The 21,846-nt window shown below is 55.7% G+C and overlaps 1 protein-coding gene across 1 annotated transcript in view; it reads left to right on the top strand.

Moving 5' to 3' along the window:
- The window catches only part of LOC137306338 (pecanex-like protein 3), a 63,570-nt gene extending 45,024 nt beyond the window's left edge, over positions 1-18,546 (top strand). The window contains 9 exon segments of the mRNA XM_067975485.1: positions 447-684; positions 2,446-2,676; positions 4,329-4,432; positions 5,385-5,535; positions 5,765-5,995; positions 6,735-7,009; positions 7,789-7,973; positions 8,653-9,098; positions 10,926-18,546. Of these exon segments, the coding sequence (XP_067831586.1) occupies positions 447-684; positions 2,446-2,676; positions 4,329-4,432; positions 5,385-5,535; positions 5,765-5,995; positions 6,735-7,009; positions 7,789-7,973; positions 8,653-9,098; positions 10,926-11,114 (2,050 nt within the window). The 3' untranslated portion in view covers positions 11,115-18,546.
- The last annotated feature ends 3,300 nt before the right edge of the window (positions 18,547-21,846 follow it).

Raw genomic sequence — 21,846 nt, forward strand, 5'->3', positions numbered from 1 at the left:
TACACAATTACATAGAATTTACAGCACAGAATCAGGCCATTCGGCCCAACTGGTCCATGCCGGTGTTTACGCTCCACACGAGCCTCCTTCCTCCCTACTTCATCTCACCCTATCAGCATATCCTTCTATTCCTTTCTCCCTCATGTGTTTATCCAGCTTCCCCTTAAAGGCATCAGTGTTGTTCCCCTCGACCACTCCCTTGTGCACGGAGCCCATCCCCCAGAAAGAGTCGGCACCTTCTGACGACAGTGGGGGGGTCGGGGGACGATGGAAGAGTGGCCACTTCATCAAATTAAAGGGAAAGTCTCGGGGCAATAATTCTGGTTCCACATCCTCCACCATTGCCGAAATGAATCTGGAAACGAGAATCTGGTCTCAGTAAAAGTGACCGTGAAGCTGTCGGATTGTCGTAAAAACCCAACTGGTTCACTGTTGTCCTTTTTTAGGGAAAGAAACCTCCCGTCCTTACCCGGTCTGGGACCACACCTGACTCCAGTCCCACGCCCAGCGCGGTTGGCGTTTAACTGCCCTCCGAAGTGGCCGAGGGAGGCCCTCGATTTGAGCAGAAGGCCCACCCCCGCCTTCTCGTGGGGCAGCAAGGGATGGGGAACGATTGCCAGCGATGCCCACGTCGACCTGGACGGCAGGGCCACTGCCCCATTTCAGTCAGCGGAGCCCCTCCCGGTTCATTCATCACGTCCACCCTCTCGCCTCACGGGGAGGCGCTGCTCTTTGAGGGGACGCTGTGTTAACCTCATCCCACGCACCCGCCCTCTCTTGTAGGCGCTGGCGCTGGCTGGGGTTCAACAGGGTGCCAGTCGACCTCCCAAACGGCTGTTCTCCATGTGCGATATTCGACCATGGGGGTCGTCCCAGCCGGCGCTCGATCTCTCACCCCCTGGTTTCCACACTCGCACGCTCCCCAGCAAGGAACACAGGATAATGATCTGCTGACTCTTTTACCTCCCCCCCCCCCCCCCCCCCCCCCCTCTCTTCACCCCTTACCCCAATTCCCAAAGCGTTGCTAAATTGAAATTAAAATGCACGTATTTTCTCTCACAAGCCTCAGGCTGTGATCTCTCCCTTTAATCATTAAGGGAGCCCTCACACACTCCGATCTGACGGAAAGCATCTCTTAAGCACTTAGCGCATATCCCACACCCCCACCCTCCCTTTTTGGCAACAGCTTTATTGAGTTTTATTTCTAAGGCACATAAGTGCTTTTGGAAGCACCATGAAAGGAATGCAGCTATGTCAAAATGTAATTACTGCTTCAGTGAACAGTAAGTGCCCTGTAATAAGTGAGGGAGTGCTGTTCACCCAACTACAGGCAGTGACACTCGCTGAATGAGAATACATACACATTGGAACGCTGCTTCCGGGGAGATTTCTGTTGGAATTGTTGATCGCTGTGCTGCTCTGTAAGCTGCTTATTTGCTCCGTGTTAAGGAATGGGACACAGTCCCGTTTCAGGCGCCCAGTGTCAGCAACAAACACTCCCAGGGCAGGTACAGCACGGGTTAGATACAGAGTAAAGCTCACTCTACATTGTCCCATCAAACACTCCCAGAGCAGGTACAGGGTTAGATACAGAGTAAAGCTCCCTCTACACTGTCCCATCAAACACTCCCAGGGCAGGTACAGGGTTAGATACAGAGTAAAGCTCCCTCTACACTGTCCCATCAAACACTCCCAGGGCAGGTACAGGGTTAGATACAGAGTAAAGCTCCCTCTACACTGTCCCATCAAACACTCCCAGGGCAGGTACAGGGTTAGATACAGAGTAAAGCTCCCTCTACACTGTCCCATCAAACACTCCCAGGGCAGGTACAGCACGGGTTAGATACAGAGTAAAGCTCCCTCTACACTGTCCCGTCAAACACTCCCAGGGCAGGTACAGCACAGGTTAGATACAAGAAAGAAGATCTTGCATTTATATAACGCCTTTCACGACCTCAGGATGTCCCAAAGCGCTTTACAGCCAGTGAAGAACTTTTGAAGTGTAGTCGCTGTTGTCGGAAATGCAGCAGTCAATTTACGCACAGCAAGATCCCACAAACAGTGATGTGATAAATGACCAGATCATGTGTTTTAGTGATGTTGGTTGAGGGATAAATATTTGTGAGGAAACCAGAGGGAGCACCTCTTCCAACAGTGGCCGTGGGCTCTTTTACGTCCACGTGAGAGGGCAGACGGATTAACGTCACATCCGTAAGACTGCACCTCCGACAGTGCGGCGCTCCCTCAGTACTGGCACTGGGAGTGTCGGCCTGGATTTTTGTGCTCAAGTCTCTGGAGTGGGGGCTCGAACCCACGACCTTCTGACTCCGAGGCGAGAGAGACACCCACTGAGCCACGGCTGGCACCCAAAATGGCAACTTCGAGGTGGCACCATCAGCGAGGTGGGCGCGAGGTTCTAACCTTCCTGCTCCTCTCTCCTCCCAGAGTATCGTCTACTATGTCATCCGCTCTCCGAAGCTGGAGGAATGGGTGAGCAGTGAGGCCATCCAGGAGGTGCTGCGGCCCTGCTCCAGCCCCAGCTACGCAGACAGCGACCCCACCTTCAACCACAACATCGACGAGGACTACGACCACCGCATGCAGGGCGTCTCCCTGGCCTCCTTCTGCAACGTGTACCTGGACTGGATCCAGTACTGCGCGAGCCGGCGAGACAAGGTGGGACATAGGAACAGGAGAAGGCCAGTCAGCCCCTCCTACCTGTTATACATAGGAACAGGAGAAGGCCAGTCAGCCCCTCCAGCCTGCTTTACATAGGAACAGGAGGAGGCCATTCAGCCCCTCCAGCCTGCTTTACATAGGAACAGGAGGAGGCCATTCAGCCCCTCCAGCCTGCTTTACATAGGAACAGGAGGAGGCCATTCAGCCCCTCCAGCCTGCTTTACATAGGAACAGGAGGAGGCCATTCAGCCCCTCCAGCCTGCTTTACATAGGAACAGGAGGAGGCTATTCAGCCCCTCCAGCCTGTTATACATAGGAAGGAACAGGAGGAGGCCAGTCAGTTCGATTTACCCACCTTGGTTCCATATCTCTTAATACCCTTACCTAACAAAAATCTATCACAGAATGTACAGCACAGAAACAGGCCATTCGGCCCAACTGGTCTATACCGGTGTTTATGCTCCACACGAGCCTCCTCCCTCCCCCTCTTCATCTCACCCTATCAGCATATCCTTCTATTCCTTTCTCCCTCATGTGTTTATCGAGCTTCCCCTTAAATGTCTCTGTTATTCGCCTCAACTACTCCTTGTGGGAGTGAGTTCCACATTCTCCCCACTCTCTGGGTAAAGAAGTTTCTCCTGAATTCCCGATTGGATTTATTAGTGACTATCTTATATTTATGGCCCCTAGTTCTGGTCTCCCCCACAAGTGGAGACATCTTCTCTACGTCTACCCTATCAAACCCCTTCTATCAGGTCACCCCTCGGCCTTCTCTTTTCTGGACAACAATAGCCCTAGAACTGAACGCAGTGCTCCAGATGGGGTTTGACCAGAGCTCTGTGCAGCTGCAACATAACTTCCAGATTTTGTATTCCAGCCCCCCCTCGAGAGAAAGGCCAACATTCCATTAGCCTCTTTAATTACAGTCTGTTTTGTACCTGTCCAGAACGCCACCTGTCCCAGGTGGGGCCCACGAGGCCAAATTTACGGCGGGGGGGTGGCCTAACCATTAACACAGTGGCTGACCAGTACCTGGTGCCTGTTTGCCGTTTGGGATTCCAGGATCTGTACCGGGGTCTTGGGGGATTACGTTCCGCTGTTCGGTCTGCCTACAGTCAGTGCTATCGGTGTGAGTCAAATCCCACTCTCCTTTCCTGGGATTACGGATATTTGCCAGTGGTTTATTCCACCCCCCCCCCCCCCCCCCCCCCCCCGCAAATCCACGCCACCCCAAGTGTGAGCCTGGCCGATGAGTGTCGGCAAGATATTCAACCGCGGGGGCGGCACTTTGGCCGAGCTTCACCGGGACACAGGGATCGCTGGCCGGAGCGTGGGCCGAGGGACCCCCCCCCAAAAACCCTGTCCTCTTCCCAAAGCCCCAATTCTTTCCCAGCAGGGCACTGCTGGCGAGCGATCAGGAGCGATCGTATCCGAGTGATCTCCCGCCATTTCCCCCTGGCCGAGGGGGAACTGAGGCCTGTCGCAGTGCCTCTCCCGACCCCGCACCGACTGACGACTGAACGTGGCACCTTCCTGGTCCGCAGTGGCACCCCGACCGGCCCATTTACCCGCTGAGCTGGCCCGTTTGAGATCTTCAGGCCTAAACACGCTAATGTGACTCCCTCCCTCCCTCTCTCCCTCTCTTGCAGTCTGTGGAGAGCGACAGGAACTCTCACCTGGTGACGTTGTGTTTCGGACTCTGCATCTTAGGCCGACGAGCCCTGGGGACGGCCTCGCACAGCATGTCGGCCAGGTAAGGAAGCAAGCAGAAGGGGCAGCCTCCCTCCAAATGTCCCGCGATTTGAGGGTGGGGGGAAGGCTCGAGGAGAAGGGGAAGGCGGCAGAGTGCTGGAACGCAGGGGAGTGACTGCTCTGTTACGGAGGCTGGAGTGGGGGAGCAGAAGGGACAGACGGACAACACCAGACAGTGTGCTGTGAATGGTATACCCTCGGGATCCCGAGGCTGTGCTCTCATCAGTCTCAAACTCTGTATTCTATATTTATCTGTATATTTCTGGCACGTTGCTCTATAACAACGCTGTGCATTTATACAGCACCTTTTAACGTAGTAAAACGTCCCAGGGCGATTCACAGGAGCGTAATCAGACAGAATTTAACACCGAGCCACATCAGGAGATATTAGGACAGGTGACCAAAAGCTCGGTCAAAGAGGGAGGTTTTAAGGAACGTCTTAAAGGAGGAGAGAGAGAGGCGGAGAGGTTTAGGGAGGGAATTCCAGAGCTTAGGGCCCAGGCAGCTGAAGGCACGGCCGCCAATGGTGGAGCGATGGGAATCGGGGATGGTCAAGAGGCCAGAATTGGAGGAGCGCAGAGATCTCGGAGGGTTGTAGGGGCTGGAGGAGGTTACAGAGACGAGGAAGGATTTGAAAACAAGGATGAGAATTTTAAATTCGAGGCGTTCCCGGACCGGGAGCCGACGCAGGTCAGCGAGCGTGGGGGGGCGGGGGATGGGTGAACGGGCCTCGGGGCGAGTTGGGAATCGGGGTGTGGATCGGGTACGGACGGGAGCAGCGACACTTCCTGCAGCCAAGTGAGAATCCCGCCACAAACCATGCCTCGTCTTCGCCGTGACGCTTCTCTCGCCCGAACGCTGTGCGGACTACAGGAGATCTCGGCACTAATCCTACCTTCCCTCTCTCTCTCTCTCTCTCTCTCTTTCCCCCCCCCACCCCCCCTCTCTCGCAGCAGTCTGGAGCCCTTCCTGTACGGGTTACACGCCCTGTTTAAAGGGGATTTCCGGATCACGTGTCCCCGGGACGAGTGGGTCTTCGCCGACATGGAGTTACTGCATAAGGTGGTGGCCCCGGGGGTCCGAATGTCTCTGAAGCTGCATCAGGTACGGGGCGGTCTTACAGCGGCGGATGGATTGGACACGGTGCAGTTGGAGGGAGGGAGGGGATTAGGGGACGGAACACGAGCCCGAACTTGGGGTAACTCAGTCCCGCACTGGGAAGCGCACCGACCCAATGAGCTCTGGGGGGGGGCGGGCAGTAGGGGGGATTAAACTGTCTCTGGACCGCGATTTGGGATTGACTGACCCCCCTCCTCCTCCTCCTCCGCCCCAGGATCACTTCACCTCTCCCGACGAGTATGACGACCCGGCCGTGCTGTACGACGCCATCACCAACAACCAGGAGAAGATGGTGATCTCCCACGAGGGCGACCCGGCCTGGCGCAATGCCATCCTCACCAACACCCAGTCACTGCTGGCACTGCGCCACGTGATGGACGACGGCAGCGATGAGTACAAGATCATCATGCTGAACAAACGTTACCTGAGCTTCCGCGTCATCAAGGTACCCCGGTCTCATCCCTAGACGTGACAGGCCATTCGGCCCAACTGGTTAATGCTGCTCACGAGCCTCCTCCCTCCCTACTTCATCTCCCCCTATCAGCACATCCTTCTATTCCTTTCTCCCTCATGTATTTATCGAGCTTCCCCTTGAATGTATCTCTGTTATTCACCTCAACTACTCCTTGTGGGAGCGAGTTCCACATTCTCACCACTCTCTGGGTAAAGAAGTTTCTCCTGAATTCCCTATTGGATTTATTAGTGACTATCTTATATTTATGGCCCCCGAGTTCTGGTCTCCCCCACAAGCAGAAACATCTTCTCTACGTCTACCCTATCGAAACCCCTTCATAATCTTAACTCCTCAGCCTTCTCTCTTCTAGAGAAAAGAGCCCCAACCTGTTCAATCTTTCCCGATAGTTATAACCTCTCAGTTCTGGTATCATCCTCGTGAATCTTTTTTGCACCTTCTCCAGTGCCTCTATATCCTTTCTATAATATGGAGACCAGAACTGTTCACAATACTCCAAGTGTGGTCTAACCAAGGTTCAATTACAAGTTTAACAGTTGAAGTAAACAAAAAATGGAATCAGAAAGGTTTAGGAACAGGTGGAGGCCGTTCAGCCCCTCGAGCCTATCCTGCCATTCAGTGAGATCTTGGCTGATCTGCATCTTAACTCCATCTTACTGGCCTCGGTTCCGGCCGATGAGCTTCGGATTAAAGGTGATTCTTCTTGTCGCAGGTGAACCGGGAGTGTGTGCGCGGCCTGTGGTCGGGACAGCAGCAGGAGCTGGTGTTCCTGCGGAACCGTAACCCAGAGCGCGGGAGCATCCAGAACGCCAAGCAGGCCCTGCGTAACATGATCAACTCCTCGTGCGACCAGCCCATCGGCTACCCCATCTACGTCTCGCCTCTGACCACCTCGTACGCCGGCCAGCACGGCCAGCTCCGCAGCATCTGGGGAGCCCCCGTTAGCCTGAGCAATATCTCCACCTGGTTCATCTCCAGCTGGGAGAGGTAAGGGTCAACACGGGGAGGGGAGCTCGGCACGCGGGGGGAACATAGGGAACAGGAGGAGGCCCATTCAGCCCCTCGAGCCTGTTACACAGGAACAGGAGGAGGCCATTCATCCCCTCAGGCCTGTTACTATAGGAACAGGAGGAGGCCCATTCAGCCCCTCAGGCCTGTTACTATAGGAACAGGAGGAGGCCATTCAGCCCCTCGAACCTGTTATATAGGAACAGGAGGAGGCCATTCAGCCCCTTAAGCCTGCCCGCCATTCAATTAAATCATGACTGATTGGTATCTTAACTGCACCTTACCTGCCTTGTGTGTGTAACCCTTAAGACCTTTGCCTAACAAAAATCTAACACTCCCCATTTTGAAATTAGAGTTTCAGCGGGCTGTGACGGGTGGTGCCTCTCATCTTTGCCACTTGTTTGGATGCAGCAATCGCAGGATTGTAGAGGTGGGGGCTTGAAAGGATTTAATGACTATGTATCGCACTTTAACGGGGTGCGAGCAGCCTCTTGAACTGCCCGAAATAATACAGTGTAAGCGGTGTCTCAGTAATTGAGGCCTGTGGGAATGGCAAATTACCCGATTTAGGCAGGGGGCTGTTTGGGTTAAGTGGGGACGGTGGAAGTGGTGGGGACTGTGTTCAGATTCCAACTAAAGAACAATTTGTGGCCCCTCAAAGCTCTGCATTGCCCAGTCGAGACTTGTCTCTCCTTTCTCCCCCTCTCCTCCAAACTTGGCGCCCGATGTAAACCCTGCGTTTCTTCTCGTTCCCGCAGGCTGCAGAAGGGATGCGGCGCTGGCTGCAACAGCGGGGGCAACATCGAGGACTCAGACTGCGGGGGAGGCTCCTCCTCCATCAGCAACAACCCGACAGTGCACGTGACCCACAGCAGCACATCGCAGAGTGGGCTGGGGGCTTCAAACCCCCAGGGGCCTGTCTCCACCAACCAGCCTCAGTCAGGTGAGCTGTTCCAGCTCCCCCCGGAATGCGGGCCTGGCAATTCAATCCGCTCTATTTGCCGCCTCTTTTACTTTGCGGGCACCGCCTCAACAATAGACTATTTCCAGCGCTCTCCTGGCCGGCATCCCACCTCCCGTAAACTTCCAGCTCGTCCGGGACTCCTGCTGTGTCCGTATCCTAACTCGCACCGAGTCCCGTTCGCCCTGTGCTCGCTGACGAGCGTTGACTCCCAGTCCGAGAACGCCTCAATTTTAAAATTCTCATCCTCGTTTTCAAATCCCTCCATGACCCTCGCGCCCCCCACCCCCCCCCCCACCTTCTCTGTAACCTCCTACAACCCTCCGAGATCTCTGCGCTCCTCCAATTCTGGCGCCTCGCGCGTCCCCCCGATTTTAACCGCTCCACCATTGGCGGCCGTGCCTTCAGCTGCCTGGGCCCTAAGCTCTGGAATTCCCTCCCTAAACCCCTCCCCCCTCTCCTCCTTTTAAGACGCTCCTTAAAACCTCCCTCTATGACCGAGCTTTTGGTCACCTGTCCTAATATCTCCTTATGTGGCTCGGTGTCAAATCTTTGTCTGATTTACGCTCCCGTGAAACACCTTGGGATATTGTTACGACGTTAAAGGCGCTATATAAATGCAGACGTCAGCTACTGAATTGAAGCCGTTCCCTGTCCACAGGAAGTGATCCAAACTCTCAGCTGGGACCGCCCTGGACGGCGAGGCCGCAGCCGCTACAGCTATCGCTCTTGGCCCAATCGGAGCCTCGGCAGGAGAACTGCAACTCCTTACAAAGGACTTCCTCCATCCAGGGGCTCCTCGGTCAGAGGCTGTCCTCCAGCCAGCTCTCCTTCAACAGTTCCCTGCTCCCCTCGGGGTCGCCGGCCGACCGCTTCCCGACGGGCACCCAGCTGGACGGCTCGGGGCCGGCGGCTCGGGTCCTCCACCGCTCCAGCCTGGCGCCTTGCGCCAACTTCACCTACGACGGCCCCCACGGGAAGTGGAGCCTGCCGGGCAGGAGGGGGGCCAACGGGCAGCCGGGCGGAGACTGGGACAACGGCCCCGGGGCGCAGTCGACGGGCAACGCGTTGGGAACGCCAGCCAAAGGGAGCCTGCCCAGACCCCAGGTAGGTTCATCACCGGGGCGGAGGTGGTGGTGGGGGGGGGAGAATGGGGCGTGAACGACACGGGCGTCGAGAATCGCAGAATCTTCCGGTGTGAGGGGGGGGGAAACCGCACGGGTCTTCACTGTGGACAGATCAAGGAGCGTTAGATTCTGAATTCCTGGAGCTTTGCACTCGAGCCAGGTGGAGCTGGGCTACGGTGATGGGGAGGCCCTCGTCAGCTTAGGGAGCAGAGGTAAAAGGGACCCAGGGGGAAAGCTCCAGCCCCGCGTGGAATTTAAGGTGGTCGGCAAAAAAAAAAAGGAGCAGAGGCGACACGAGGAAGCATTTTTTTACACAGCGAGTTCTGATCTGGAATTCGCTGCCTGAAAGGGCGGTAGAAGCAGATTCAATAATAACTTTCAAAAAGAGAATTGGATAAATACTTGAAGGGGAAAAATTTGCAGGGCGAATGGGGAAAGAGCAGGGGGAGTGGGACGAATTGGATAGCTCTTTCAAAGAGCTGGCACAGGCACGACGGGCCGAATGGCCTCCTGCTGTACTTACGATACTCTTTCAAACTAAACTTGAGAGGATTTTCTGTATCGGTTTCGACTCTTCAATCTCCACGTACAAATAGGGTCATTTCTATCTGTGATGAAAACAGCAACTCGGACACTGGACTTTGTGGCACTCCGCTGGTAAGTGGCTGTCCAGGTTGCTCTCCGTTTTATCACAGTATTAAAATGAGGACGTAATGTCTTTTGCATTTAAAATGAGGACTGAATTCGATCTGCCTGCCTTGGTCCAGTTATTCCCCCACCCTCATTAACCCACTCCACTCTGGTGGCGACATCACAGGCCGTTATCAAATCACCCGTAAAATGTCGCAGTTAAAATATAAACCTGTAGTAACGGCAGCTCCGAGCATAGAAGAGTAGAAAGAAAGATTTTATATTTTAAGGAGCACCTTTCACCACCTCAGGACGTCCCAAAACGCTTCACAGCCAATGAAGTATGTTTTTTTGAAGTGTAGTCACTGTTGTAATGTAGGAAACGCGGCAGCCAATTTGCGCACAGCAAGATCCCACAAACAACAATGTGATAATGACCAGATCATTTTTTTTTTAGTGATGTTGGTTGAGGGATAAATATTGGCCCCAGGACACCGGGGAGAACTCCCCCCTGCTCTTCTTCCAATAGTGGCCGTGGGATCTTTTACGTCCACCCGAGAGGGGCAGACGGGGCCCTCGGTTTAACGTCTCATCCGAAAGACAGCACCTCCGACAGGGCGGCGCTCCCTCAGGACTGACCCCCTGGACAGGGCGGCGCTCCCTCAGGACTGACCCCCTGGACAGGGCGGCGCTCCCTCAGGACTGACCCCCTGGACAGGGCGGCGCTCCCTCAGGACTGACCCCCTGGACAGGGCGGCGCTCCCTCAGGACTGACCCCCTGGACAGGGCGGCGCTCCCTCGGCACGGACCCCCTGGACAGGGCGGCGCTCCCTCGGCACGGACCCCCTGGACAGGGCGGCGCTCCCTCGGCACGGACCCCCTGGACAGGGCGGCGCTCCCTCGGCACGGACCCCCTGGACAGGGCGGCGCTCCCTCGGCACGGACCCCCCGGACAGGGCGGCGCTCCCTCGGCACGGACCCCCCGGACAGGGCGGCGCTCCCTCGGCACGGACCCCCCGGGAGCGTCAGCTTGGATTATGGGCTCGAGTCTCCAGAGTGGGGCTCGAACCCATGACCTTCTGATGCCGAATCATTGTGGGATGACTGAGAGACGACACTGGAGACTGGGACTCCTGTATAATCCGACGCTGAGCTGCCTTTACTTTACCTTCTCCAGGCACCTTGTCATCAGCCCTGTGACCTGAGCCAAGTCCCCGAAGCGGACGGCTCTCCGCCAAGAACTGACCAGGTCCCCGCGGACGACACTCCACTCCCCCGCGGCGAGGCCCACGACGGCAAGGAATGGGAGCAGAAGGAGGAGCAGGAGACCACGGCCGCCCACTCGCTGCTGGATCACCAGTTCTGACCGGGGAAGGCTCCTGAAGCACCACCGAGTGCAGTTGGCTTGTGCCCGACAGCGCGCCGCCCTGCCCTCCTCTCTCTCTCTCTCTCCGTGCGTGGCAGCTGTGAGAAATCTTTAAATTAAAGATGTGATTGTGTGGGGTGAGTGACTTCCGATCACCGGGCCCGGACCCTGACCTCTCGTGTGCTCCCCGGAGCTGCATGGGGGGGGGTCCTCCAGAGGCCCAGGTCCAGATTCCCCACCCGAGAATTGGTCCTTTTGAGTGTACGACCGTATTGGCCTGGACTCCACGTCGATTCGCCTGGTGAAGAGCCTGAGCAGTGCGAGGGGTCGATTGGTGTGACTGGTGGGCTAATTGGGGGTAACCAACGGGCGATGCCCGAGCTGGACCGAGTCCTGGCAGAGGTGGCACGTAGGTTCTGTCCGGTTAAATCGCACCTTTTTTTTGTTTTTAAAGCCCGTTTTAATTCCCAAATTCTTGTCCGTCCCGTGTTGGGTGGGGGAGGGCGGAGAGACGCGATGACCCGCGTTCGCCCGAGGAGCGCGAGCTCGCAGCGCCTCGCGTTTTTTCCCCCCCCCCCCCTCCGCTTCCAGGACGAGCCGGGCCGCCCTCAAAACGAGCGTCCGGCACCCCCCGCCTTCACTCGGCCCGAGTCGAGGGTCGAACGAACGAACGAACGACTGGCCGGCCGGCCAGCCAGCCATTATTGTCCCCTCCCCTCCCCTCCCCTCCTCTCCCCGACCCACCCACCCACCCACCACCACCAGCCTCCTCCGCCCGAAGGCCGGCAAACGTTCTCAAAGCTTAGCCGCTGGAATGGGGGTCGCGTGAGCTCGTCCGCCGCCAACCTCTGCAAGCTCTAGCTTCTCCCAGCCCCCCCCCCCCCCCCCGGCGGGAGTCTCCCGCTCCCACGTCCTGGAGCCATCCAGTCCTCTTAGTCCACGTGGACTGGGAGCTTCGTAGAGACGTGCGGGGGTCAGGGGAGGAGATTCGTTCTACGAAAAGGAAGGAACGGCTTGTAAGAAGGGTTAATCGTTCGTTTGAAGGGATGCCGCAGACTACAATCTGACCGTGCCTCTTCACATTGGTGAAGGTTTTTTTTGTTTTAATCTCCAACTCGTTGTGTAACGTGACGAGGCCTTGGCGAGAGGCCCCTTTTTAATTGGATTTGTCACCATATTGGTGCGTCTAGGTGCAGAGCTGCATTCGGCACGGATGATGGGGCCACTCCCGACGATCGACGTCTCTTTAGATCGGTCTGGGCCCACGCTCTTTGCTCAGGTCCAGCTCCCCAGAGGTGGAGTTCGCTCGGGAGTGGGGAGGGGAGCTGGGAATCCTGGGTTTGGACCCCTCCGTCTTCCATCGCTGGTCCCTCAGTGGGTGAATCTCACCAGTCCTCTGGCCCTTTTCCATCGCAGAAGCAGTGGGGAGGCCTGCAGTTCGGAGGGCTGCGGTCGGAGGTGAGCCTGTGGGGGCGCACATTGCATCTGGAACCACTGCCGCGGCCTCCCCGAGGATCTGGCGGGAGAGCCAGTGGGTTGTGTTGTTCCTCCTGCACCTCGCCCACACAGCCATCGTTCGCACAGATGCCTCTACAGCGAGTGTCAGCAGGGAGATGGTGGCAGCAGAGCCTACCCCTGTCCAACTGAGCAAGAGGAGGGAGCCATGGTTCGAACTCTCGAACCCCCCAACTCTAGCCCAGGATCTCGAGGTCAATCGTAGCCTCTCTCATCACTGAGATCGGCTAACTCGACAGACCAGGGATCTTCCCAGTATTTTCCAGCTCCCTCCCCAGTAAGTCATGTAAACGGCTCTCCCTTGTGTTAGAAAATGGGTCCTGTGACATTGGGCCCCCCCCCCCCCCCCCAAAAAAAAACTTGTTCTCTGAACGTGGGCGTCACTGGCAAGGTGGGTATTTATTGCCCCCAAACCCCTGGCTGCCCTGGGGGGGCGGTGGTAGTGGGCATTTATCAAAAGGCATGACTGCATGGCTGGAGTCTGGACTTGACGGTATTGTGTGCAGCTCACGGACCTTGTGAGAATTGGCAGGAGAGTGTTGGCAGGAGCCGCGGGCGGGGAAGGCACTTGACCGCCATCTCCACCGGTTAACCCGCAGTCTGTCACCCGTCGGGCAGCCTTGGTCTGCTGTGAGCCTTGCACCTTAACCAGCGTTCTAGTTGGGAACACAGACGGATGTTCGATTTAAGAGTTTGGTTTTTGAAGCGTACTTTCTTAAAAAGAAAAAAAAAAAATGAGCTTAAAAGGGCTTCTGTTTTTATTTTTAAAAAAATAAATTGCTAATCTCTGAAATCAGCTGGCTTACGATTGTATGTGAAACATTGATCCTGTCCCCATCGAGCTTTGCATCGAGTGTAATGCCCAGCACGGCCCTAGGTCCTGGACAGTAACCCGTTGCAGTGAAAACATCATTAAAATAACACTTTTTTAAAAATCGGTGTGAGGTGAAGGGTGCGGAGAGAGTGTGGAATGAAGGTTAGGGGATGATCATCTTTTTATAATGTTAGAATTTGTACATCTCTTCATTTTATTGGGAATCTCGGCCAGAAAACCGTATCTAGTACTTTGTGTTCTTGACGATTGACTAGCTGGATTCTTAAACAAGAATAGAAGTCTGGTCGTGGGGTCGGGGGGGTCCTCTTCAAAGTCCTTTCTCTCTCCTGTCCCCCGCGCCCCTCCTCCTCCTCCCCCCATTTTAATTAGATGTAGTGAAATTCTCGTGCAGGCTGCACACTTCCTGCCCACGCGCCTTACTCCTGTCGGCGTCATTTTCGATCGTGCTTTTACTCCCCGTCGGCATTTACGTTTGTGAACTGCTACGTCAATATTTCCCCGTTCAGTCTTTCCTATGTCAACGGTCACGGCGCAGTTCCGGGCTCTGGCCACCAGGCGGCGCTGCGTAGTGCGTTTCGGAAGTGTCTCTTCCCAGCTCTGCCTTGTGCAAAAAAAAAACTTGTAACGACAAGGCCGTTTAATAGTGTGTGGAAAGATTATTCATATATTGAAGATATGTGAAGCATCACATTTCTAACACCCTGTCTTTCCCCCGCCCCATGCACACATCCACCAGGTCAGATCCCCTCGATGACAACAAGCCCTGGGAGAGATCAAACTTTGACCAGAATGTGCTGTTTTCCTTTTTCAGACTTGCCTTTTTTTTTCTGTTTTATTTCAACCCCCCACCACCCCCCCATGAAGGATTCCTATCTGTTTATACAACACCGTTCACAGAAACTTAAAGCGCAGAAGGATGCCATTCGGCCCATTGTGCCTGTGCTTGCTCTTGGAAAGAGCTATCCAGTTAGTCCCTCTGACCCCCATAGCCCTGCAAATTAGTCCCCTAAATTGAACATAATATATATGGGGCTCTGCTGTAGCTTTGTAGTGCAGAGGGAGCTTTACTCTGTATCTAACCCGTGCTGTACCTGCCCTGGGAGTGTTTGATGGGACAGTGTAGAAGGAGCTTTACTCTGTATCTAACCCTGTACCTGCCCTGGGAGTGTTTGATGGGACAGTGCAGAGGGAGCTTTACTCTGTATCTAACCCGTGCTGTACCTGCCCTGGGAGTGTTTGACGGGACAGTGTAGAGGGAGCTTTACTCTGTATCTAACCCGTGCTGTACCTGCCCTGGGAGTGTTTGACGGGACAGTGTAGAGGGAGCTTTACTCTGTATCTAACCCTGTACCTGCCCTGGGAGTGTTTGATGGGACAGTGTAGAGAGAGCTTTACTCTGTATCTAACCCGTGCTGTACCTGCCCCGGGAGTGTTTGATGGGACAGTGTAGAGGGAGCTTTACTCTGTATCTAACCCGTGTTGTACCTGCCCTGGGAGTGTTTGACGGGACAGTGTAGAGGGAGCTTTACTCTGTATCTAACCCTGTACCTGCCCTGGGAGTGTTTGATGGGACAGTGTAGAGGGAGCTTTACTCTGTATCTAACCCGTGCTGTACCTGCCCTGGGAGTGTTTGATGGGACAGTGTAGAAGGAGCTTTACTCTGTATCTAACCCTGTACCTGCCCTGGGAGTGTTTGACGGGACAGTGTAGAGGGAGCTTTACTCTGTATCTAACCCGTGCTGTACCTGCCCTGGGAGTGTTTGATGGGACAGTGTAGAGGGAGCTTTACTCTGTATCTAACCCTGTACCTGCCCTGGGAGTGTTTGATGGGACAGTGTAGAGGGAGCTTTACTCTGTATCTAACCCGTGCTGTACCTGCCCTGGGAGTGTTTGATGGGACAGTGTAGAGGGAGCTTTACTCTGTATCTAACCCTGTACCTGCCCTGGGAGTGTTTGACGGGACAGTGTAGAGGAAGCTTTACTCTGTATCTAACCCTGTACCTGCCCTGGGAGTGTTTGATGGGACAGTGTAGAGGGAGCTTTACTCTGTATCTAACCCTGTACCTGCCCTGGGAGTGTTTGATGGGACAGTGTAGAGGGAGCTTTACTCTGTATCTAACCCTGTACCTGCCCTGGAGTGTTTGACGGGACAGTGTAGAGGGAGCTTTACTCTGTATCTAACCCATGCTGTACCTGCCCCGGGAGTGTTTGACGGGACAGTGTAGAGGGAGCTTTACTCTGTATCTAACCCTGTACCTGCCCTGGGAGTGTTTGATGGGACAGTGTAGAGGGAGCTTTACTCTGTATCGAACCCGTGCTGTACCTGCCCTGGGAGTGTTTGATGGGACAGTGCTATCCAGTGCGGAAGTGTTTATCTGTGTTTATTTGTACTGGATGGCTGCTGACCGTACCATAGTAAACCAGTCGGGATTGGGGAGATGGGTCACTGCATGTTCCCATTAACCGGCCTTTGCAGTGCAGGCTGCCTGGGAGACTGGGCACTAACCTGGCGGAGGTAGAAGCATGGTGGTGTGTGGTGTGACTGGTGCACTTCCCATGTCCCGAACTGCACATTGATCTCACTCCTTCCCCCTTGTGGTTTCTCGACATCCTTCTGCTTTTCTCCAGCGCTGTCCTGCGGTCGGCTTGTGTCCTGTCCCTTAGCTCGAGCTGCGTACCCGTCTCCGCTGGGCAGCTAACGGGGAGGTCCCGGTGTAGCCACCAGTTTTACGAGCTCAGTTTCCCCACGCCCCCCCCCCCCCCCCCCCCCCCCCTTGTGTGTGGGAGTAGCATGGTGTTGGGAGAGGACTCTCTGAAACAGACCAACGCAACAAACCCAATCTGGTTGCAACAGGCCACCTTCTGCTCCCCCCCCCCCCCCCCGTTTCAATTAGACCTGTTAAAATTCTTTTGCACTTCCCGTCCACAAGCCTTACTTCCTCTTGTCGCCATTTTTGATTGTGCTGCTTTTGTTTCCCCGTCGACATTGTAAATTCCTATGTCAACATTTCCTATCCGTTTTTTTTTCTATGTCAACCGTCACGGTGCAGTTCCGGGTCTCTGTCCACCGGGTGGCGCTGGCCGCAACCAGCACGCACCGAAAACTGGGCCTCCGTCTTTCTTACCGCCCGGGTGCAAGTGAACGGGACGGGGAGCAGTGAACGGGAGGCAGTATCGCCTCCTGCTCTCTGACCCCTGCGCCACAGCATGGAATCGTCCCGTACTCCCGTCCTTCACACAACGCAGCGAGCTGGCACAGTTGCGTTCGTAAACGCTGGTAGATTTTAGGCCGCAGGTCAGTGATTTGGGTTAGAAACCTCAAAAGATTGTTTTTTGCCTCTGCCACGAGGAACGAACGAACTTAAGCCACCGATGAAACACTGCTGCTCCCCTCGGGTTTCCTGCGCTCAGTCAAATCCTCTTCGAAGCAGGAGGTGGGGTTGGAAGGGTCAATGATTTGTTGCCGATGCAGAAATGCACTGAAGTCGCCAATTCACAAGACAAATCGAGTTCGATTTGGTTTGTGTGGTTTTTTTTTTAAAAAAACTTTTTAGGGAATTCTGAGCAGCTCCTTATCCCACCCACCACCCCCTCGAAACCAGACTGTCCAGGCGGACAACCCCCAACACCTCCCGTTCCCCCTCCCTGTGTTGCGAGTCCGGGTCGTTCCCAGATAGCGACAGGGACCCCCGCGGCTTCGAACCGCTCCAGGTTCTTGAGGGGTCCCGTCGGGGAATGAGAAGGCGCCGGGGGCACACAGCCCGCCCCCCCCCGCCCCGGGCCGGCACCCGGTGAGAGGGGGGGCGGAGGATGGGTTAACGGTCGGCCAATTATGCAAAGTTTACACCTCCCGAGTCCCGAACGATCTCCCGCGCTCTTCGAACCCACCCTGCCTGACGCCCCCACCTGTCGACGGCAGTCCAATTCTGCAGGGTCGAACTTGGCTCATCTCCCACCGCCTTTTGTTTATTGGGGGGTGCGTCTCCTCTCCAGGACCCGCCCCCCCGATGCCTGTTGGGGTCTTAACTCGAGCGGACATCCCACCACGGTGCAGTCGGTGGTCCCTGCAGCGCGACGGTCTGGTTCGGTCTGGAGGAACTGTAGGCTTTACCCACCCCCCCCCCCCCTCCTCCTCCAAGGTCTGTCTGGTACCCGCACCCCTGGCATACAAGGGGACCGCTGGGACCTGACGTTACAGGTCACACCCGCCCCATACGAGAGACCTCACGAGGCCTCCTTGCGTACTCAGAACACCAGACGAGACATCACTGCACCCTCTTGACCGCTCCAGGGTTCTTATCTGCTGACTGCATCCTTTCTAGAGCAGGGCGTTGGGAAATTGCAGCCTCTTGATGCCATCGGTCGTGACCTCGCTCCTGCCTCGTCTCCACGGAGCGACCATTTCCCCACCCAAAATCTCTCTCTCTCTCTCTCTCTCTCTCTCTCGCGCTCTCCGGAATGTTCTTTTTAAACATGACCACCCACCTCTCGCCCCCCCACCCCACCGGCTCCGGACGCCTGTTTCCCAATTGCGGCTGCCAGCGGGAAACTCTGCCCGACTCCAAAAGTGTGCGTGTGTGTGTGTGTGTGTGACCCTTCCTGACCCCACTGACCTCTCACCCCCTCGGCTTGGGCCCTGCCCCGGAGGGAAGCCCTTTTCCTGACCTTTCTTAAGAGTCGCCAGAAGCGGGCGTTGGGGGGAGGCCGGAGTTCAGGGAAGGTGTTTGGGGTTTCGATGTCCAGGAGGTGCCCAGCTCGTGTCTCTGGCATTCCCTTCAGACCTGGACAATCTGTTTTTTTTAAAATCGATGTACAGTGTGATCGGATCTGGTTTGACCACCGATCTCGTGGCAGGATTTGCTTTATTTATATTTCTCTCCTCCTGAGGTCGATTGTTCGACCTTTTTATGTTGATTTGTAGAAAAAATACACCAAGTTTTCTGTAAATATCTTTGAAGGAAAAAAATATTGTCCTGTAAACTTTGAAATGACAACTTGTTTTATATGGTATGATGGAGCTTGTATAATATACAGCGATGTTCACACAGTACTGTAATTAAAAGTTGATTTATAAATTTTAAAGTGTTCTCTCCCTGTCATCTTTTGCATTTGAGGCATCGAGGGTTTGTGTCCTGCACTTCCAGGGCAGGTACAGGGTTAGATACAGAGTAAAGCTCCCTCTACACTGTCCCATCAAACACTCCCAGGGCAGGTACAGGGTTAGATACAGAGTAAAGCTCCCTCCACACTGTCCCATCAAACACTCCCAGGGCAGGTACAGGGTTAGATACAGAGTAAAGCTCCCTCTACACTGTCCCATCAAACACTCCCAGGGCAGGTACAGGGTTAGATACAGAGTAAAGCTCCCTCTACACTGTCCCATCAAACACTCCCAGGGCAGGTACAGCACGGGTTAGATACAGAGTAAAGCTCCCTCTACACTGTCCCATCAAACACTCCCAGGGCAGGTACAGGGTTAGATACAGAGTAAAGCTCCCTCTACACTGTCCCATCAAACACTCCCAGGGCAGGTACAGCACGGGTTAGATACAGAGTAACGCTCCCTCTGCACTGTCCCACCAACGTACTTCAGCACCGATCTGAGATGAATGCCCCCGTTGATATTCCTGCCTCCCACCCTCCGGGTTTAGAGTGAGTCGCCTGTAAAATTAGCAGTAGCTCGGGTAGTTTTACACAGTGAGGCCTACGGCCACTGGGAGCTGAGTGGAGCCTGGACCCTCGGGTAGCAGACAGTGGGGATTCTCATCACTTGAGTCTGGGCTCGGTGCGGGAAAGGCAGGGGTGCAGAGTGATACAGTAACCCTGCACTGGTATCTTAACAGCACACAGTTAACTGCTCCCTGTCAGCAATTCTCTCCGTCCAGAATAAAATGATGGAATTTTATCCCACAGTTTTGTCCGGTTGTATCCGTCCAAACGAGCTAGCCCCTTGGTCCCATTCCCCTGCTCTTTCCACAAACCTTTTTCCATTTTTCTTTTTCTCTTCAAATATTTATCCCCTTCCCTTTTTAAAGCTGTCAGCTGAGGCTCAGTGTCTCTCTCTCTTGTCTGAGTCAGAAGGTTGTGAGTTCGAGCCCCATAATCCAGGCCGACTCTCCCAGTGCCAGTACTGAGGGAGTGCTGTACTGTCGGAGGTGCCGTCTTTTGGATGAGACGTTAAACTGAGGCTCCGTCTGCCGCTCTGAGGTGGATGGAAAAGATCCAATTGGAAGAAGAGCAGGGGGGAGTTCTCCCCGGTGTCCTGGGGCCAATATTAAACCCTCAACCAACATCACTAAAAAACAGATTGGTCATTATCACAGTGCGGCGCTCCCTCGGCACCGCCCCTCCGACAGTGCGGCGCTCCCTCGGCACCGCCCCTCCGACAGTGCGGCGCTCCCTCGGCACCGCCCCTCCGACAGTGCGGCGCTCCCTCGGCACCGCCCCTCCGACAGTGCGGCGCTCCCTCGGCACCGCCCCTCCGACAGTGCGGCGCTCCCTCGGCACCGCCCCTCCGACAGTGCGGCGCTCCCTCGGCACCGCCCCTCCGACAGTGCGGCGCTCCCTCGGCACCGCCCCTCCGACAGTGCGGCGCTCCCTCGGCACCGCCCCTCCGACAGTGCGGCGCTCCCTCGGCACCGCCCCTCCGACAGTGCGGCGCTCCCTCGGCACCGCCCCTCCGACAGTGCGGCGCTCCCTCGGCACCGCCCCTCCGACAGTGCGGCGCTCCCTCGGCACCGCCCCTCCGACAGTGCGGCGCTCCCTCGGCACCGCCCCTCCGACAGTGCGGCGCTCCCTCGGCACCGCCCCTCCGACAGTGCGGCGCTCCCTCGGCACCGCCCCTCCGACAGTGCGGCGCTCCCTCGTTGGAGCTCCGCACTGTCGGAGGGTCAGTACCGAGGGAGCGCCGCACTGTCGGAGGGTCAGTACCGAGGGAGCGCCGCACTGTCGGAAGTGCCGTCTTTCAGGATGAGACGTTAAACCGAGGTCTATCTGCTCCCTCAGGTAAGATCCCACAGCCGCTATTGGAAGAAGAGCAGGGGGGAGTTCTCCCCGGTGTCCTGGGACCGATATTTATCTCTCAACCAACATCACTAAAAAAAAACAGATGATCTGGTCGTTATCACATTGCTGTTTGTGGGAACATTATTCACAAAATGGCTGCCACGTTAGCCCACATAACAACAGTCGCTGAGCTTCGTAGCGGGGGTGGGGGGCAAGACGTCTCCCCCGACAGGGCGTGGGATTCTTAGAGAAATAGGTTAGCGTGAGTGAGAGTGTGTTTGAATGTGTGGTACTGATGTTCTGAGCTCTTCCCCCCCGAGCCTCAGTGGATTTCAGCCAGTTTCTTCTCTGCTGAGATCAATTCACTTAAAATGAGGTCAATGTTTAAAACTGGAAATGAAATGGTTTGGAGAGCCGCCACAATCCGTCCCACCAGCTCGCTGAGCGTCCACCTTGAGGAACGACCGATCAGCTCCTTTAAACGCAGGGCTGTGTGGGGCTCGCTCCTACTCCCAGAGGTGGGTCACCTTCAGGCCTTGTGATCGATTGCAGCAGCAGCCTGACCTTCAGTCGAGCCCCCTCGCCCTCAAACACAGCTCCCTGCTGCTGCTGGCTGAATCAGCTGAGCCTTAAAGAGGCTGACTCGCTCCAGAGACTTCAGCCCCATAATCCAGGCCGACGCTCCCCGCTGCCGGTACTGAGGGAGCGCCGCGCCCTCGGAGGGTCAGCGCCGAGGGAGCGCCGCGCCGTCGGAGGGTCAGTACCGAGGGAGTGCCGCGCCATCGGAGGGTCAGTACTGAGGGAGTGCTGCACTGTCTGAGGTGCCGTCTTTCGGCTAAGACGTTAAACCGAGGGCCCCGTCTGCCCCTCTCAGGTGGGACGTAAAGATCCCACGGCCGCTATTGGAAGAAGAGCAGGGGAGGCACGCATGTGCGTGGCGACACATAAACACGCAGACACACACGTATGACGGACACACACGCTACCAGTAATATTGGTAATTCTGATTTAACCTATTTGGCAGACAAACTGGTACTTTGAGTAAATCTACCGGTGGACCAGTAACTCGGGATCTTTGCACGTCCTGGGGCACGGAGAGCACCGGAGTCTCAGACCCGGCAAAATTTGACCTTCCAGTTGGCCGAATGTCCCAGCAGCCTCTGAGGCAAGATCAGCCTCCCCCCCTCCAACCCTGCCTCCAGATTTGGGCAAACTCCCAGGGCCAGGCAGGTCTGAAAGAAAGGAAGATCTGCATTTCTACAGCTCCTTTCACCACCTCAGGAGCGTTTTACAGCCGACAAAGTACTTTTTGAAGTGTGGTCACTGTTGTAATGTAGGGAAACGCAGCAGCCGATTTGAAAACAGGACCCTGAGCTG

The sequence above is a fragment of the Heptranchias perlo genome, chromosome 43 (assembly GCF_035084215.1).
Source record: "Heptranchias perlo isolate sHepPer1 chromosome 43, sHepPer1.hap1, whole genome shotgun sequence".
Classification (NCBI taxonomy): Eukaryota; Metazoa; Chordata; class Chondrichthyes; order Hexanchiformes; family Hexanchidae; genus Heptranchias; species Heptranchias perlo.